Source organism: Trachypithecus francoisi, unplaced genomic scaffold (genome assembly GCF_009764315.1).
Source record: "Trachypithecus francoisi isolate TF-2019V2 unplaced genomic scaffold, Tfra_2.0 Lachesis_group6, whole genome shotgun sequence".
NCBI classification, from domain to species: domain Eukaryota; kingdom Metazoa; phylum Chordata; class Mammalia; order Primates; family Cercopithecidae; genus Trachypithecus; species Trachypithecus francoisi.
Window position 1 is genome coordinate 100,187,674 of NW_022681471.1, and position 13,535 is coordinate 100,201,208.

Consider the following 13,535-nt stretch of genomic DNA (forward strand, 5'->3'; position numbering starts at 1 on the left):
GAGTAACTTTCCTAACAAATATAATAGCAGTGTATCAAAAACATTCTTAAATTTTCTTTTCTTTTTTTTTTTTTTTGAGACGGAGTCTCGCTCTGTCACCCAGGCTGGAGTGCAGTGGCCGGATCTCAGCTCACTGCAAGCTCTGCCTCCCGGGTTCACGCCATTCTCCTGCCTCAGCCTCCCGAGTAGCTGGGACTACAGGCGCCCGCCACCTCGCCCGGCTAGTTTTGTGTATTTTTTAGTAGAGACAGGGTTTCACCGTGTTAGCCAGGAGGGTCTTGATCTCCTGACCCCGTGATCCGCCCGTCTCGGCCTCCCAAAGTGCTGGGATTACAGGCTTGAGCCACCGCGCCCGGCCCATTCTTAAATTTTCATTGGCATAATTTATTTGAGGTTAAATGCCATATATTAGGCCCTTTGCCTCCTTTTCCCTGTATGCCCAACATGCTATCAGGTACTTAGTAGATGCTAAAGAAAGGTTTGAGAGTTTGTTGAATAACTCAATGAATAGACAAATGGAAAGTGGAGACATTAAATCTACAAGATGTTTTGATGCGGCAAATTCTCACTTCAGTGTGCAGCGTGTGCAAGATTTTCAAGAGTGGGATGTCCCGGCAAGACACAGGGTATGTGTGGAGGGGGCATTATTGTGTGTGAAGAGGGATGGGGAGATAAAAACAAACAAACAAACAAACAAACAAAAACTTGTTCTGAGTTACTAAATGTTTTTGGTTAGCCAAATATTTCTCTTCTTCCAAACCCAACCTGGCACTAAGTTTGGTTACTTGAAAGCTATTTCTTTTTTTTTTTTTTGAAACGGAGTCTCGCTCTGTCGCCCGGCTGGAGTGCAGTGGCCGGATCTCAGCTCACTGCAAGCTCCGCCTCCCGGGTTCACGCCATTCTCCTGCCTCAGCCTCCCGAGTAGCTGGGACTACAGGCGCCCGCCACCTCGCCCGGCTAGTTTTGTGTATTTTTTAGTAGAGACAGGGTTTCACCGTGTTAGCCAGGAGGGTCTTGATCTCCTGACCCCGTGATCCGCCGTCTCGGCCTCCCAAAGTGCTGGGATTACAGGCTTGAGCCACCGCGCCCGGCCCATTCTTAAATTTTCATTGGCATAATTTATTTGAGGTTAAATGCCATATATTAGGCCCTTTGCCTCCTTTTCCCTGTATGCCCAACATGCTATCAGGTACTTAGTAGATGCTAAAGAAAGGTTTGAGAGTTTGTTGAATAACTCAATGAATAGACAAATGGAAAGTGGAGACATTAAATCTACAAGATGTTTTGATGCGGCAAATTCTCACTTCAGTGTGCAGCGTGTGCAAGATTTTCAAGAGTGGGATGTCCCGGCAAGACACAGGGTATGTGTGGAGGGGGCATTATTGTGTGTGAAGAGGGATGGGGAGATAAAAACAAACAAACAAACAAACAAACAAAAACTTGTTCTGAGTTACTAAATGTTTTTGGTTAGCCAAATATTTCTCTTCTTCCAAACCCAACCTGGCACTAAGTTTGGTTACTTGAAAGCTATTTCTTTTTTTTTTTTTGAAACGGAGTCTCGCTCTGTCGCCCGGGCTGGAGTGCAGTGGCCGGATCTCAGCTCACTGCAAGCTCCGCCTCCCGGGTTCACGCCATTCTCTTGTCTCAGCCTCCCGAGTAGCTGGGACTACAGGCGCCCGCCACCTCGCCCGGCTAGTTTTTTTGTATTTTTTTTTTAATTAATTAATTAATTTATTTATTTATTTTTTATTATACTTTAAGTTCTAGGGTACATGTGCATGACGTTTATATCATGTATAACTCCCCAATGCAATCCCTCCCTCCTCCCCCCTCCCCATGATAGGCCCCAGTGTGTGATGTTCCCCTTCCCGAGTCCAAGTGATCTCATTGTTCAGTTCCCACCTATGAGTGAGAACATGCGGTGTTTGGTTTTCTCTTCTTGTGATAGTTTGCTAAGAATGATGGTTTCCAGCTGCATCCATGTCCCTACAAAGGACGCAAACTCATCCTTTTTTATGGCTGCATAGTATTCCATGGTGTATATATGCCACATTTTCTTAATCCAGTCTGTCACAGATGGACATTTGGGTTGATTCCAAGTCTTTGCTATTGTGAATAGTGCCGCAATAAACATACGTGTGCATGTGTCTTTGTAGTAGAATAATTTATAATCCTTTGGGTATATACCCAGTAGTGGGATGGCTGTGTCATATGGTACATCTAGTTCTAGATCCTTGAGGAATTGCCATACTGTTTTCCATAATGGTTGAACTAGTTTACAATCCCACCAACAGTGTAAAAGTGTTCCTATTTCTCCACATCCTCTCCAACACCTGTTGTTTCCTGACTTCTTAATGATTGCCATTCTAACTGGTGTGAGATGGTATCTCATTGTGGTTTTGATTTGCATTTCTCTGATGGCCAGTGATGATGAGCATTTTTTCATGTGTCTGTTGGCAGTATGGATGTCTTCTTTTGAGAAATGTCTGTTCATATCCTTTCCCCACTTTTTGATGGGGTTGTTTGTTTTTTTCTTGTATATTTGTTTGAGTTCTTTGTAGATTCTGGATATTAGCCCTTTGTCAGATGAGTAGGTTGCAAAAATTTTCTCCCATTCTGTAGGTTGCCTGTTCACTCTGATGGTAGTTTCTTTAGCTGTGCAAAAGCTCTTTAGTTTAATTAGATCCCATGTGTCAATTTTGGCTTTTGCTGCCATTGCTTTTGGTGTTTTAGACATGAAGTCCTTGCCCATGCCTATGTCCTGAATGGTACTACCTAGATTTTCTTCTAGGTTTTTTATGGTATTAGGTCTAACATTTAAGTCTCTAATCCATCTTGAATTAATTTTCGTATAAGGGGTAAGGAAAGGATCCAGTTTCAGCTTTCTACTTATGGCTAGCCAATTTTCCCAGCACCATTTATTAAATAGGGAATCCTTTCCCCATTTCTTGTTTGTCTCAGGTTTGTCAAAGATCAGATGGCTGTAGATGTGTGGTATTATTTCTGAGGACTCTGTTCTGTTCCATTGGTCTATATCTCTGTTGTGGTACCAGTACCATGCTGTTTTGGTTACTGTAGCCTTGTAGTATAGTTTGAAGTCAGGTAGCGTGACGCCTCCAGCTTTGTCCTTTTGACTTAGGATTGTCTTGGCAATGCGGGCTCTTTTTTGGTTCCATATGAACTTTAAAGCCGTTTTTTCCAATTCTGTGAAGAAAGTCATTGGTAGCTTGATGGGGATGGCATTGAATCTATAAATAACCTTGGGCAGTATGGCCATTTTCACGATATTGATTCTTCCTATCCATGAGCATGGTATGTTCTTCCATTTGTTTGTGTCCTCTTTGATTTCACTGAGCAGTGGTTTGTAGTTCTCCTTGAAGAGGTCCTTTACATCCCTTGTAAGCTGGATTCCTAGGTATTTTATTCTCTTTGAAGCAATTGTGAATGGAAGTTGATTCCTGATTTGGCTCTCTGCTTGTCTGTTACTGGTGTATAAGAATGCTTGTGATTTTTGCACATTAATTTTGTATCCTGAGACTTTGCTGAAGTTTCTTATCAGCTTAAGGAGATTTTGGGCTGAGACGATGGGGTTTTCTAAATATACAATCATGTCATCTGCAAACAGGGACAATTTGACTTCTTCTTTTCCTAACTGGATGCCCTTGATTTCTTTCTCTTGCCTGATTGCCCTAGCCAGAACTTCCAACACTATGTTGAATAGGAGTGGTGAGAGAGGGCATCCCTGTCTTGTGCCAGTTTTCAAAGGGAATTTTTCCAGTTTTTGCCCATTCAGTATGACCCCACAGAAATACAAACAACCATCAGAGAATACTATAAATGCCTCTACGCAAATCAACTAGAAAATCTAGAAGAAATGGATAATTTCCTGGACACTTACACTCTCCCAAGACTAAACCAGGAAGAAGTTGAATCCCTGAATAGACCAATAGCAGGCTCTGAAATTGAGGCAACAATTAATAGCCTACCCACGAAAAAAAGTCCAGGACCAGATGGATTCACAGCTGAATTCTACCAGAGGTACAAGGAGGAGCTGGTACCATTCCTTCTGAAACTATTCCAATCAATAGAAAAAGAGGGAATCCTCCCTAACTCATTTTATGAGGCCAACATCATCCTGATACCAAAGCCTGGCAGAGACACAACAAAAAAAGAGAATTTTAGACCAATATCCCTGATGAACATCGATGCAAAAATCCTCAATAAAATACTGGCAAACCGGATTCAGCAGCACATCAAAAAGCTATCCACCATGATCAAGTGGGCTTCATCCCTGGGATGCAAGGCTGGTTCAACGTTCGCAAATCAATAAACGTAATCCAGCATATAAACAGAACCAAGGACAAGAACCACATGATTATCTCAATAGATGCAGAAAAGGCTTTTGACAAAATTCAACAGCCCTTATGCTAAAAACGCTCAATAAATTCGGTATTGATGGAATGTACCTCAAAATAATAAGAGCTATTTATGACAAACCCACAGCTAATATCATACTGAATGGGGTTTTTTTGTATTTTTTAGTAGAGACGGGGTTTCACCGTGTTAGCCAGGATGTTCTCGATCTCCTGACCTCGTGATCCGCCCTTCTCGGCCTCCCAAAGTGCTGGGATTACAGGCTTGAGCCAAGGCGCCCGGCCACTTGAAAGCTATTTCATAGAAGGAAGCACCCAATAGATACATTATTCCAATTTGAATTAACATATTGCACATCCCCAATAATTATGGGTGTCCCGTCTCACTCTGAAGATCAAGACATCTCTGTAACTATCTCCTCCCCATTTCCCTTCAGGATAGCAGTTGATGGGCCCTTTGGCACTGCCAGTGAAGATGTGTTCAGCTATGAGGTGGTGATGTTGGTGGGAGCTGGGATTGGGGTCACACCCTTCGCATCCATTCTCAAGTCAGTCTGGTACAAATATTGCAATAACGCCACCAATCTGAGGCTCAAAAAGGTAAGTCCTTTCATTTATCGGAGGACCTAGAGCAGTAACCATACTCTGCCGTGTGAGGCCTGACAATGCTTTCAGGGCTAAAGTTGGCAGAGACTGTGGGAAGTGAAGAAAAGCTTCCGGTGGTTCCAGAGAGACAGACTTTTCTTCAAAAGAATGTTGGTTAAATCTAATGTGCTTCTAGATAAGTAGGCCTATTGGTGAAGGGAATATATTGTATTTGTATAGTGTTGCTGGAAATTCAGAAGAAAGAAAGTTGGGAAAGTATTCACAGCCCCAACTTAATAGCTATAATTTTTGTATATTCTCTTCTAATATTTCCATGTTTATATATTTTTAGGAAGTTGTAAATATTGAGTATGTATAATTTCATGTCCTGCTTTTAAAAAACATATTACAGAAAGTGATTTTCAATGTTTTCACAGGCTTTATAATGATGAGTTTAAATGATCCCTTCATGTTCTACTGAGAGGATATTGAATAATTTTTCTTCCATCTTGTGTTAGATATTGAGATTGATTCAATTTCCAGCCACCCTCCCCACCACCCAATACTTTTTTTGCAAAGGGAGAAGAGGAGACCTGAAACTCTACTTATGAATATCTCCTCAGGGTCAATTCACAGGGGATTTTTTGGTTAACTATAAATTTGGTTTTATTCTGTAATAAAGGGCATCCTAAATAAACCTCAGGCCATTCTAATAACTGTGAAGATAAACTCTAATAGCCTACCTTGACTTTTCATTCTCCCTGTACCTCTTTTCCATGTGGAGGAGATATGCATAGAACCTTATTTTTCCCCTAGGAACTCATGAATGTCTGGCAGTAGCAGGCAGGGAAGAATTTCTGTGGCTAGTCTAGATTCCATCAGGCTTTCTGAGAAGAGGTTCAAAGGAAGCCAGGGATTCTGGGAGAGTAAGAGCAGATTCAGAGAGAAACTTGGTGGGCTAATAGTTTTTTCTTAAGCCATGTATTTCTGAGGCCAGGTTACTTATTTACTGCCCTGCTAGAATGAAGGCCAGAGCAGGTTCCTGTAAACTACCCTGTGAAATGTCCAGAGCCTTCTGAAAATCTATGTTTCTAGGCATTCTGAGCATCAGGAAAAAGTTTGGGTGACAGAAAGTGGAATTCCACATGTTAATGCTGATAGGGCCTGCTAAATATAATCTGCTTCATGATCCACCCCATTTTCAGATCTACTTCTACTGGCTGTGCCGGGACACACATGCCTTTGAGTGGTTTGCAGACCTGCTGCAACTGCTGGAGAGCCAGATGCAGGAAAGGAACAATGCCGGCTTCCTCAGCTACAACATCTACCTCACTGGCTGGGATGAGTCTCAGGTAAGGACAAGACTCCAAGGCTCAGGTCCTTCCCATAGTGTACAGGGCTTACGAACTTCCCCTTGGTTATTTGTGTGTCTTGTGTACTATTTTTTCTAAGTACAGTTAGTGGATTTGGTGATCCGGTCCATTCACTCTCATTTAGTATCGCCACATTATATTTAGACTGCTCAGATTAGAATCAGAGCCTGTGAGGGAATAAAAGCCATCACTTTGACATTATTAGATCAATTCTCCCACCAGGCACTCTGAAATCAGGTGATTGAGATGATGCACAGGGTTATTTTGGGGGAAATTTAGCTTTCTCTTTCACTCTCTCTCTCTCTCTTCCTCTGTCTGTCTCTCTCTCTTTTTTTCTCTCTCTCTCTCTGTGTGTGTATAAAACAGACAGTCCCCAACTACAATGGTTCAACTTATGATTTTTCAACTTTGCAATGAAGTGCAAGCAATATGCATTCAGTAGAAGCCATGCTTCAGTATTGCATTCTACAAATTACATGTGGTATTAAACCTTTCATTACAAATAGGCTTCGTGTTAGATGATTTTGTGGAATTGTAGGCTAATATAAGTGTTCTGAGCACATTTAAGGTAGCCTAGACTAAACTATGATGTTTATTAAGTTAGATGTATTAAACCCATTTTAGACTTATGGTATTTTCAATTTAATGATGGTTTTATCAGGATATAACCCCATTGTAAGCTGAGGAGCATCTGTATATATAACGTACATAAGCATATAAAGGATTCTGTATATATATATATTTTAATATGTATTTATATATGTATCACATATATTTATATGTACATATGTATTTATAAAATCATTTAATTTATATGTTTTTGTATGTTTTATAATATACTCACTACATTTATAATTATTATGTATATATATTGCCAAGTATTATTCTTATGTATCTATTTACATAGATTTTCTAATTTTATCCTCTCACCAACACAATAAAGTAGCTCCTATTATTATCCACACTTTACAGATGGAGAAACTCAGACCAGGTTAGGTCATTTTCCTAAGAGCACCCAACAAGTAAGTGACAGAGACAGAATGTGCCAGAGCCTGCACTCTCAGCATCTCGCAGTAGTTCATGATTATCATTTATAAATAAATTACTATATATCTAATGAAGGTGATATATATGCATGTATGTGTGTGTGTATATGTGTGTGTGTGTGTACAATGAGAGTGCTCTTTCAAAAATGTTTGGAGACCACTATAATAAAGTAAGCCAATAGTTCTCAACAGGAAGAGTTTTGCTCTGTTCCCCCCAAGACGCACACCAGAGACAGTTGGCAATGTAAATATCCTACGATTAACAAGACAGCTCCCCACAACAAAGAATTATACAGTCCCAAATATCAACAGTGCTGAAATTGACAAACCCTGAAACAAGTTAATGATTCCCGGAGTGGTAACATCTTTGTAAATAAGCAAACATTAATGACTTCGCCTGGAAACAGATGCTGCCACCATGAGTGAGGAGCTAAGGCAAGAGTGTCTGCATATTTCTGTCCTGTGTCTCAGCTGGTGTCTTAGTCCATTTGTGCTGCTATAACAAAATACCCGAGGCTGGATAATTTATAAAGAACAGAAATTTATTTTCTCAAAGTTCTGGAGGCTGGCAAGTCCAAGATCAAGACACCAGCAGGTTTGGTTGTCTAGCAAAGGCTGCATCTTCTGGGTGGGAGAAAAACTGTGTTTTCACATGGTGGAAAGAAAAAGGGCAGGCTCATCAAACACTGTGTGACGACTCTTTTCCAAAGCCCTTAATTCATTCATAAGGGATGATCCTTTATGTCTTAATTATCTTTTTAAGGCTTCACTTCTTAATGCTATCACATTGGCAACATCTGAATTTTGGAGAGGATACATTCAAACTATAGCAACTGGGTATACATAGACATTGGCTCCACAACCCTGAGCATCTTCCATGTGCACCCTGTCACTGTGAAGACTGAATTCTCATTTGGGTTTTGACATACTGTTTATCACAGATTCTCCAAGTCTTAAAGGAATCTTGTAGCAAATATAGATTAAGGAAACATAACCACAAGAATTGTTGCTCCAGAAAAAGTGGTTTCGAAATGCCACTTCTGCAATTTAAAAACAAAACAAAAATGCTTTGATAAAAATAAAACTCAGGAAAAAAATCTGTATTATATAAATTGCTTTACTGTTTTGTTATTTAAAAAACAAAGCATAGTTTTTTTAAATCAGTAATTTATTTGTATTAAAAATTAATTATTTTGCTTTGCAAAACTGATCTCTATAGGATTATTAAATTGGAGTGCCCACCTTTCTTAATATCCTCTATGCCCACCATCCATCTAGTGAATTTCAAATCTGGTTTGCTTTTTAAAAATAATTTAATTAACCACTTTTATGAAAAATACCTGTTGTTCAAACTGAAGCCTCCTAGAATGGTAGCAGAAAAACAGCATGTGACTATATACACATACGCACACACACGCGCACATACACACGCACACACACTAGCTCTAGGCTTGATTTGATGTCTTATTATGCTACCAAAGTATTGCTGCATTTTAGTCTAAAATTGTTACATCTCTTAGTAATTCTCCCAAAGGAGTGGAAGTATATTAGGGTGAAGAGAAAAAGTCAAACATAGAGCAGAGAGAAAAACAGTGAGACACTACTCATCCATCAATGCCTGACTCAAATACTGCAGCCCTAACCCTTACCCTGTTCTTCCACTCCACCTTCCTTCTTTGTTCTCATTAGGACACTTGTGCCTCTTTCATGACACTCATCATACCCTGTTCGACATATGGGATTATTTATATTTGTACTTCAAAGTCTCCCTTTCTAGATTGTAAATTGCTTGAGGGAGATCCAGTTTATTTATCGTTGTATACCTTTCAGCATCCAGCAGGGTGCCTTGGTTAGAATAGTTTGTGAAGGATGTAAATACATTGTATGTGCTTTTACAGCATGTCTCTTTTTTTCTGAATTCTTGTCCTTTCCTGTAGGCCAATCACTTTGCTGTGCACCATGATGAGGAGAAAGATGTGATCACAGGCCTGAAACAAAAGACTTTGTATGGACGACCCAACTGGGATAATGAATTCAAGACAATTGCGAGTCAACACCCTAAGTAAGGATCCTGTCACCAAGATGTTTTTGAAGCTTGCATCTGCCTAAAGCAGCAGCCCCCATACGTAGCTGAACTTGTATATTTTAGAAACTCAAATATGTGTATTACTATATAAAGGTTGAATTCATGCCCAACAAAAGATTCCAGATATCTTCAACTTTAAGAAGGAATCTTTAAATTATACCAAATTACCTGGAGAGTTATTAAAAACAAAGATTTCCAGGTCCCCATCTCTGACTTTCTCAACCTGCCTGTCCCAAGTAGGGCCACAGCTTGGTTCTTTTCTTTAGTCTCCTAAATTTCATTAGTGTATCTGCTTCTTTTAAAGATTCAATATAATTTATACATATTGTTAAGGAGACAGTGTCCCCACTTTTAGTTATAGCTTCTGGGTCTAAAATCTTAAGTTGACAGATGTCTCAAGGTGCTTTCTGCTCTCACTAAAACTTTAATCATTATAAAACCTTGAGGGGGATCCCTTATCTTGCTAGAACACCTGAGAAACTCAAGAGATCACCATACATGTACCCTTTAGACTGTTGCTTTTGGCACTGTAAGGAGCATACAAAGTACCTGGGGATCTCTTTAAAATGCAGATACCGATTTAGAAGATTTGGGGTAGGGCCAGGTAATCTGCATTTTTAAAAAAGCTGACGCCAAGGCTACGGATCGGAAACCACACTTTGAACAGGGCTTTAGACTCTAAAATTTAGAGAAATGAAGCCACACCGAGTGGCTGGCATAGTTGGCTTGTTCCTAATTTCAAGATGCCAGGGGGTACAGAGCCCTGAAGGAAAGTAGCCCACAGACTCATGAATTCACCATCATTTTCTCTGTGATAGAAGTTCCAAAAACCTTGGTTGGATTTTATTTTTGCCAGGGAAGTCAACTACCTTTTGAACTATCCAGATGCTCACACAAACAGGCTGAACCACACTCCCTCTGAGCAATATGATCCCTTTGTTATTTGTGGAAAAGACAAAGGAGCAGAGGGGACTTTGCCCTGGGACCTCAAATTAATGGGAAATTCACGTACCTGCTTTGTAGACATCTCATCCCAAAGCCTGAAATTGTCTTTTTTCTTCTTTCCCAAAAGTACCAGAATAGGAGTTTTCCTCTGTGGACCTGAAGCCTTGGCTAAAACCCTCAGTAAACAGAGCATCTCCAACTCTGAGTCTGGCCCTCGGGGAGTGCATTTCATTTTCAACAAGGAAAACTTCTAACTCATCTCTTCCATGAGGAAATAAATGTGGGTTGTGCTGCCAAATGCTCAAATAATGCTAATTGATCATATAAATACTCCTTGCTTAAAAATGGACAAAAAGAAACTATAATGTAATGGTTTTCCCTTAAAGGAATGTCAAAGATCGTTTGATAGTGATAAGTTACATTTATATGGAGCTCTATGGTTTTAAGAGCACTTTTACAAACATTATGTAATTTTTTTTCCTCTCAGTAATGTCAGTGGAAGGTAGGGCAAAGATTCTTGGACACAATTTTAGAATCAAAAGGGAAAGGATCAAAAGGTTCAGTAACTTCCCTAAGATTATGAAGCTGTGACCAGATCTAGCCCATCTTACTCCAGGTTTGATACTCTTTCCACAATACTGAGCTGCCTCAGAATCCTCAAAATCAGTTTTTATGTTCCCCAAAAGAAGAAGGAAACCAAGGAGTAGCTACATATTTATATTTTGTGTCATTTTTGCCATCATTATTATCATATTGAAGGAAACTTTCCAGATCATTAGGACATAATGAATGTTGAGAGTGTCTCAACACTTAGTAGTGACAGTATTGACATCTGAGCATACTCCAGTTTGCTAATACAGCAGGGTAACTGGGCCAGATATTCTTTCTACAAAATAATATTGGATTGATTGGAGTTAATGTAGTACTCATCATTTACTACGGTGCTTGGCAGAGAGTGGATACTCAAGTAAGGTTTGTTAAATGAATGAATGAATGAACTTAGAACCACACAATGCCAACATAGAATTAATTTAAAGCCTTAAACAAAATTTATCTAAAGAAATAACTTCTATTACTCTTATAGACCAAAGGAATCTGATTCTACCTAGGGTCAAGAACAGGTTAAGGATACTAACCAATAGGATAGCCTGGAGGGTTCTGCACATTCTTATTTGAAGCATGAAAAAAGAGGGTTGGAGGTGGAGAATTAACCTCCTGCCGTGACTCTGGTTCATCTAGTCCTGCTCCCTGTGCTATAAAATAAATGTAGACTGATTTCCTGCCCAAAGTGGTCTACTCCAGCTAGCCCTTATGAATATCGAATTTAAGAACTGTGACAAATATGTATCTGATATGGTCATTTGTTTTAAATAGCACCCACCCCTTGTTTTCCATAAATACACACACGAAATGGATCGCATCTGTGTGACTAATGGTTTATTTGTATTATATCATCATGATCATCCTAAAATTAACAATCCAGAAACAAAAATCTCTATACAGAGATCAAATTCACACTTAATAGTATGTTATGAATATATGTTCAAGAGAGAGTCTCTAAATCACTGTTAGTGTGGCCAAGAGCAGGGTTTTGTTTTTTTTTCTTAGAACTGGTCCCATTTCTGGGAACTAAAACCAGTTTTATTTGCCCCACCCCTTGGAGCAACAAATATTTAGAACTCTTCAACTTTGGTAATGAGGAAGAAAGAGAAAGAGTTGGGGGAAGGGCAGGAGACTGATTTAGGAGGAAAAGGAAATAAGGAGAAAAGAGAATGGGAGAGTGAGAGAAAATAAAAAAGACAAAAGGGAGAGACAGGGAAAGGGGGTCTCATATTGGTCATTCCCTGCCCCAGATTTCTTAAAATTTTACATGTATTGAATGTAATTGAAGGAAGTATACACATATTCATGTTGTTTTGATTATCTAGGGTATTGAATACTTTTAAATCTGGTCACAAATTTTGATGCTGAGGAGGATTATTCAAGGAACTAGGATGAACTAAATAAGAACTCAGTTGTTCTTTGTCATACTACTGTTCCTTTGGTCTCCCAGAATCCTCAGGGCACTGAGGGTAGGTCTGACAAATAAGGCCTGCTGTGTGAATATAGCCTTTGTGAAATGTACTGGGATGGTTTCTGCTTAGAGACACTTAGGTCTAGCCTGTTCACACTGCACCTCAGGTATCAATTCATCTATTCAACAGGTATTTATCTGTGTTATTACTATGACTCAGGCTCTTTTTATTGTTTCAATTCTTTACACCAAAGTATGAACTGGAGAGGGTACCTCAGTTATAAGGAGTCTGAGAATATTGGCCCTTTCTAACCTATGTGCATAATTAAAACCAGCTTCATTTGTTGCTCTGAGAATGTTTCTCCAAGGTTTTCTATCTTTGAAACCAACTAAGTTATGAAAGTGGAGAGATCTGCCCTGTGTTATCCAGTTATGAGATAAAAAATGAGTATAAGAGTGCTTGTCATTATAAGAGCTTCCTTCTTTATTCTCTCAAGCCACCAGCTGCCAGCCACCAGCAGCCAGCTGCCAGCCCAGCTGTTTTTTGTTGTTGTTGTGGTTGTTTTTTTTTTTTGTAGCACTTAGTATTTAGCATTTATTAACAGGTACTGTAAGAATAATGAAGCATTGTTTTTAATCTTGAGACTATGAAGGCTTTTCTTAGTTCTTCTGCTTTTGCAATTGTGTTTGTGAAATGTGAATACTTGCAGGCTTCGTATGTGAATAATTCTAGGGGGGGACCTGGGAGATAATTCCTACAGGGAATTCTCAAAACTGTGCTCAACTATTAAAATAAACGAGATTTCTTTGTGTCTGTGTTACTGATCTTTGTATTAAAGGGTAAATTCAGCTAGTAACGATTTCTCTGCCCCGCTGGGGTTGAGACACTCTGTGTTTCTGCATATGACATGCCAAACACTTCATGGTTTATGGATTGGGAAGTGAAAGCTGAAGGCTAAGTTCTGTGCTGAATACTGTTGATCCTCACAACACTGATATAAGGGACAGGGAGGGCAACTTAATGTTATAGACAGAATTTCAGAAACCAAGATGCCCCAGTGTGACATCTTTGTTCCATGTCTACTGAACTTTCATGTTCTAACTTCACAATTA

The 13,535-nt window shown here is 39.5% G+C and overlaps 1 protein-coding gene across 2 annotated transcripts in view; it reads left to right on the top strand.

Annotated features, from left to right (window-relative positions):
* Window positions 1–13,234, top strand: part of LOC117078537 (cytochrome b-245 heavy chain) — a 39,287-nt gene extending 26,053 nt beyond the window's left edge. The window contains exons 10-13 of one of the 2 annotated variants that reach the window (XM_033202094.1): window positions 4,811–4,973; window positions 6,164–6,310; window positions 9,315–9,439; window positions 10,536–13,228. In XM_033202094.1, coding sequence (XP_033057985.1) covers window positions 4,811–4,973; window positions 6,164–6,310; window positions 9,315–9,439; window positions 10,536–10,662 — 562 coding nt within the window. In that variant the 3' untranslated portion in view covers window positions 10,663–13,228. Of the gene's footprint in view, window positions 1–4,810; window positions 4,974–6,163; window positions 6,311–9,314; window positions 9,440–10,535 lie in introns of both variants that reach the window. The other variant, XM_033202093.1, reaches the window with a different exon arrangement.
* Window positions 13,235–13,535: the final 301 nt, after the last annotated feature.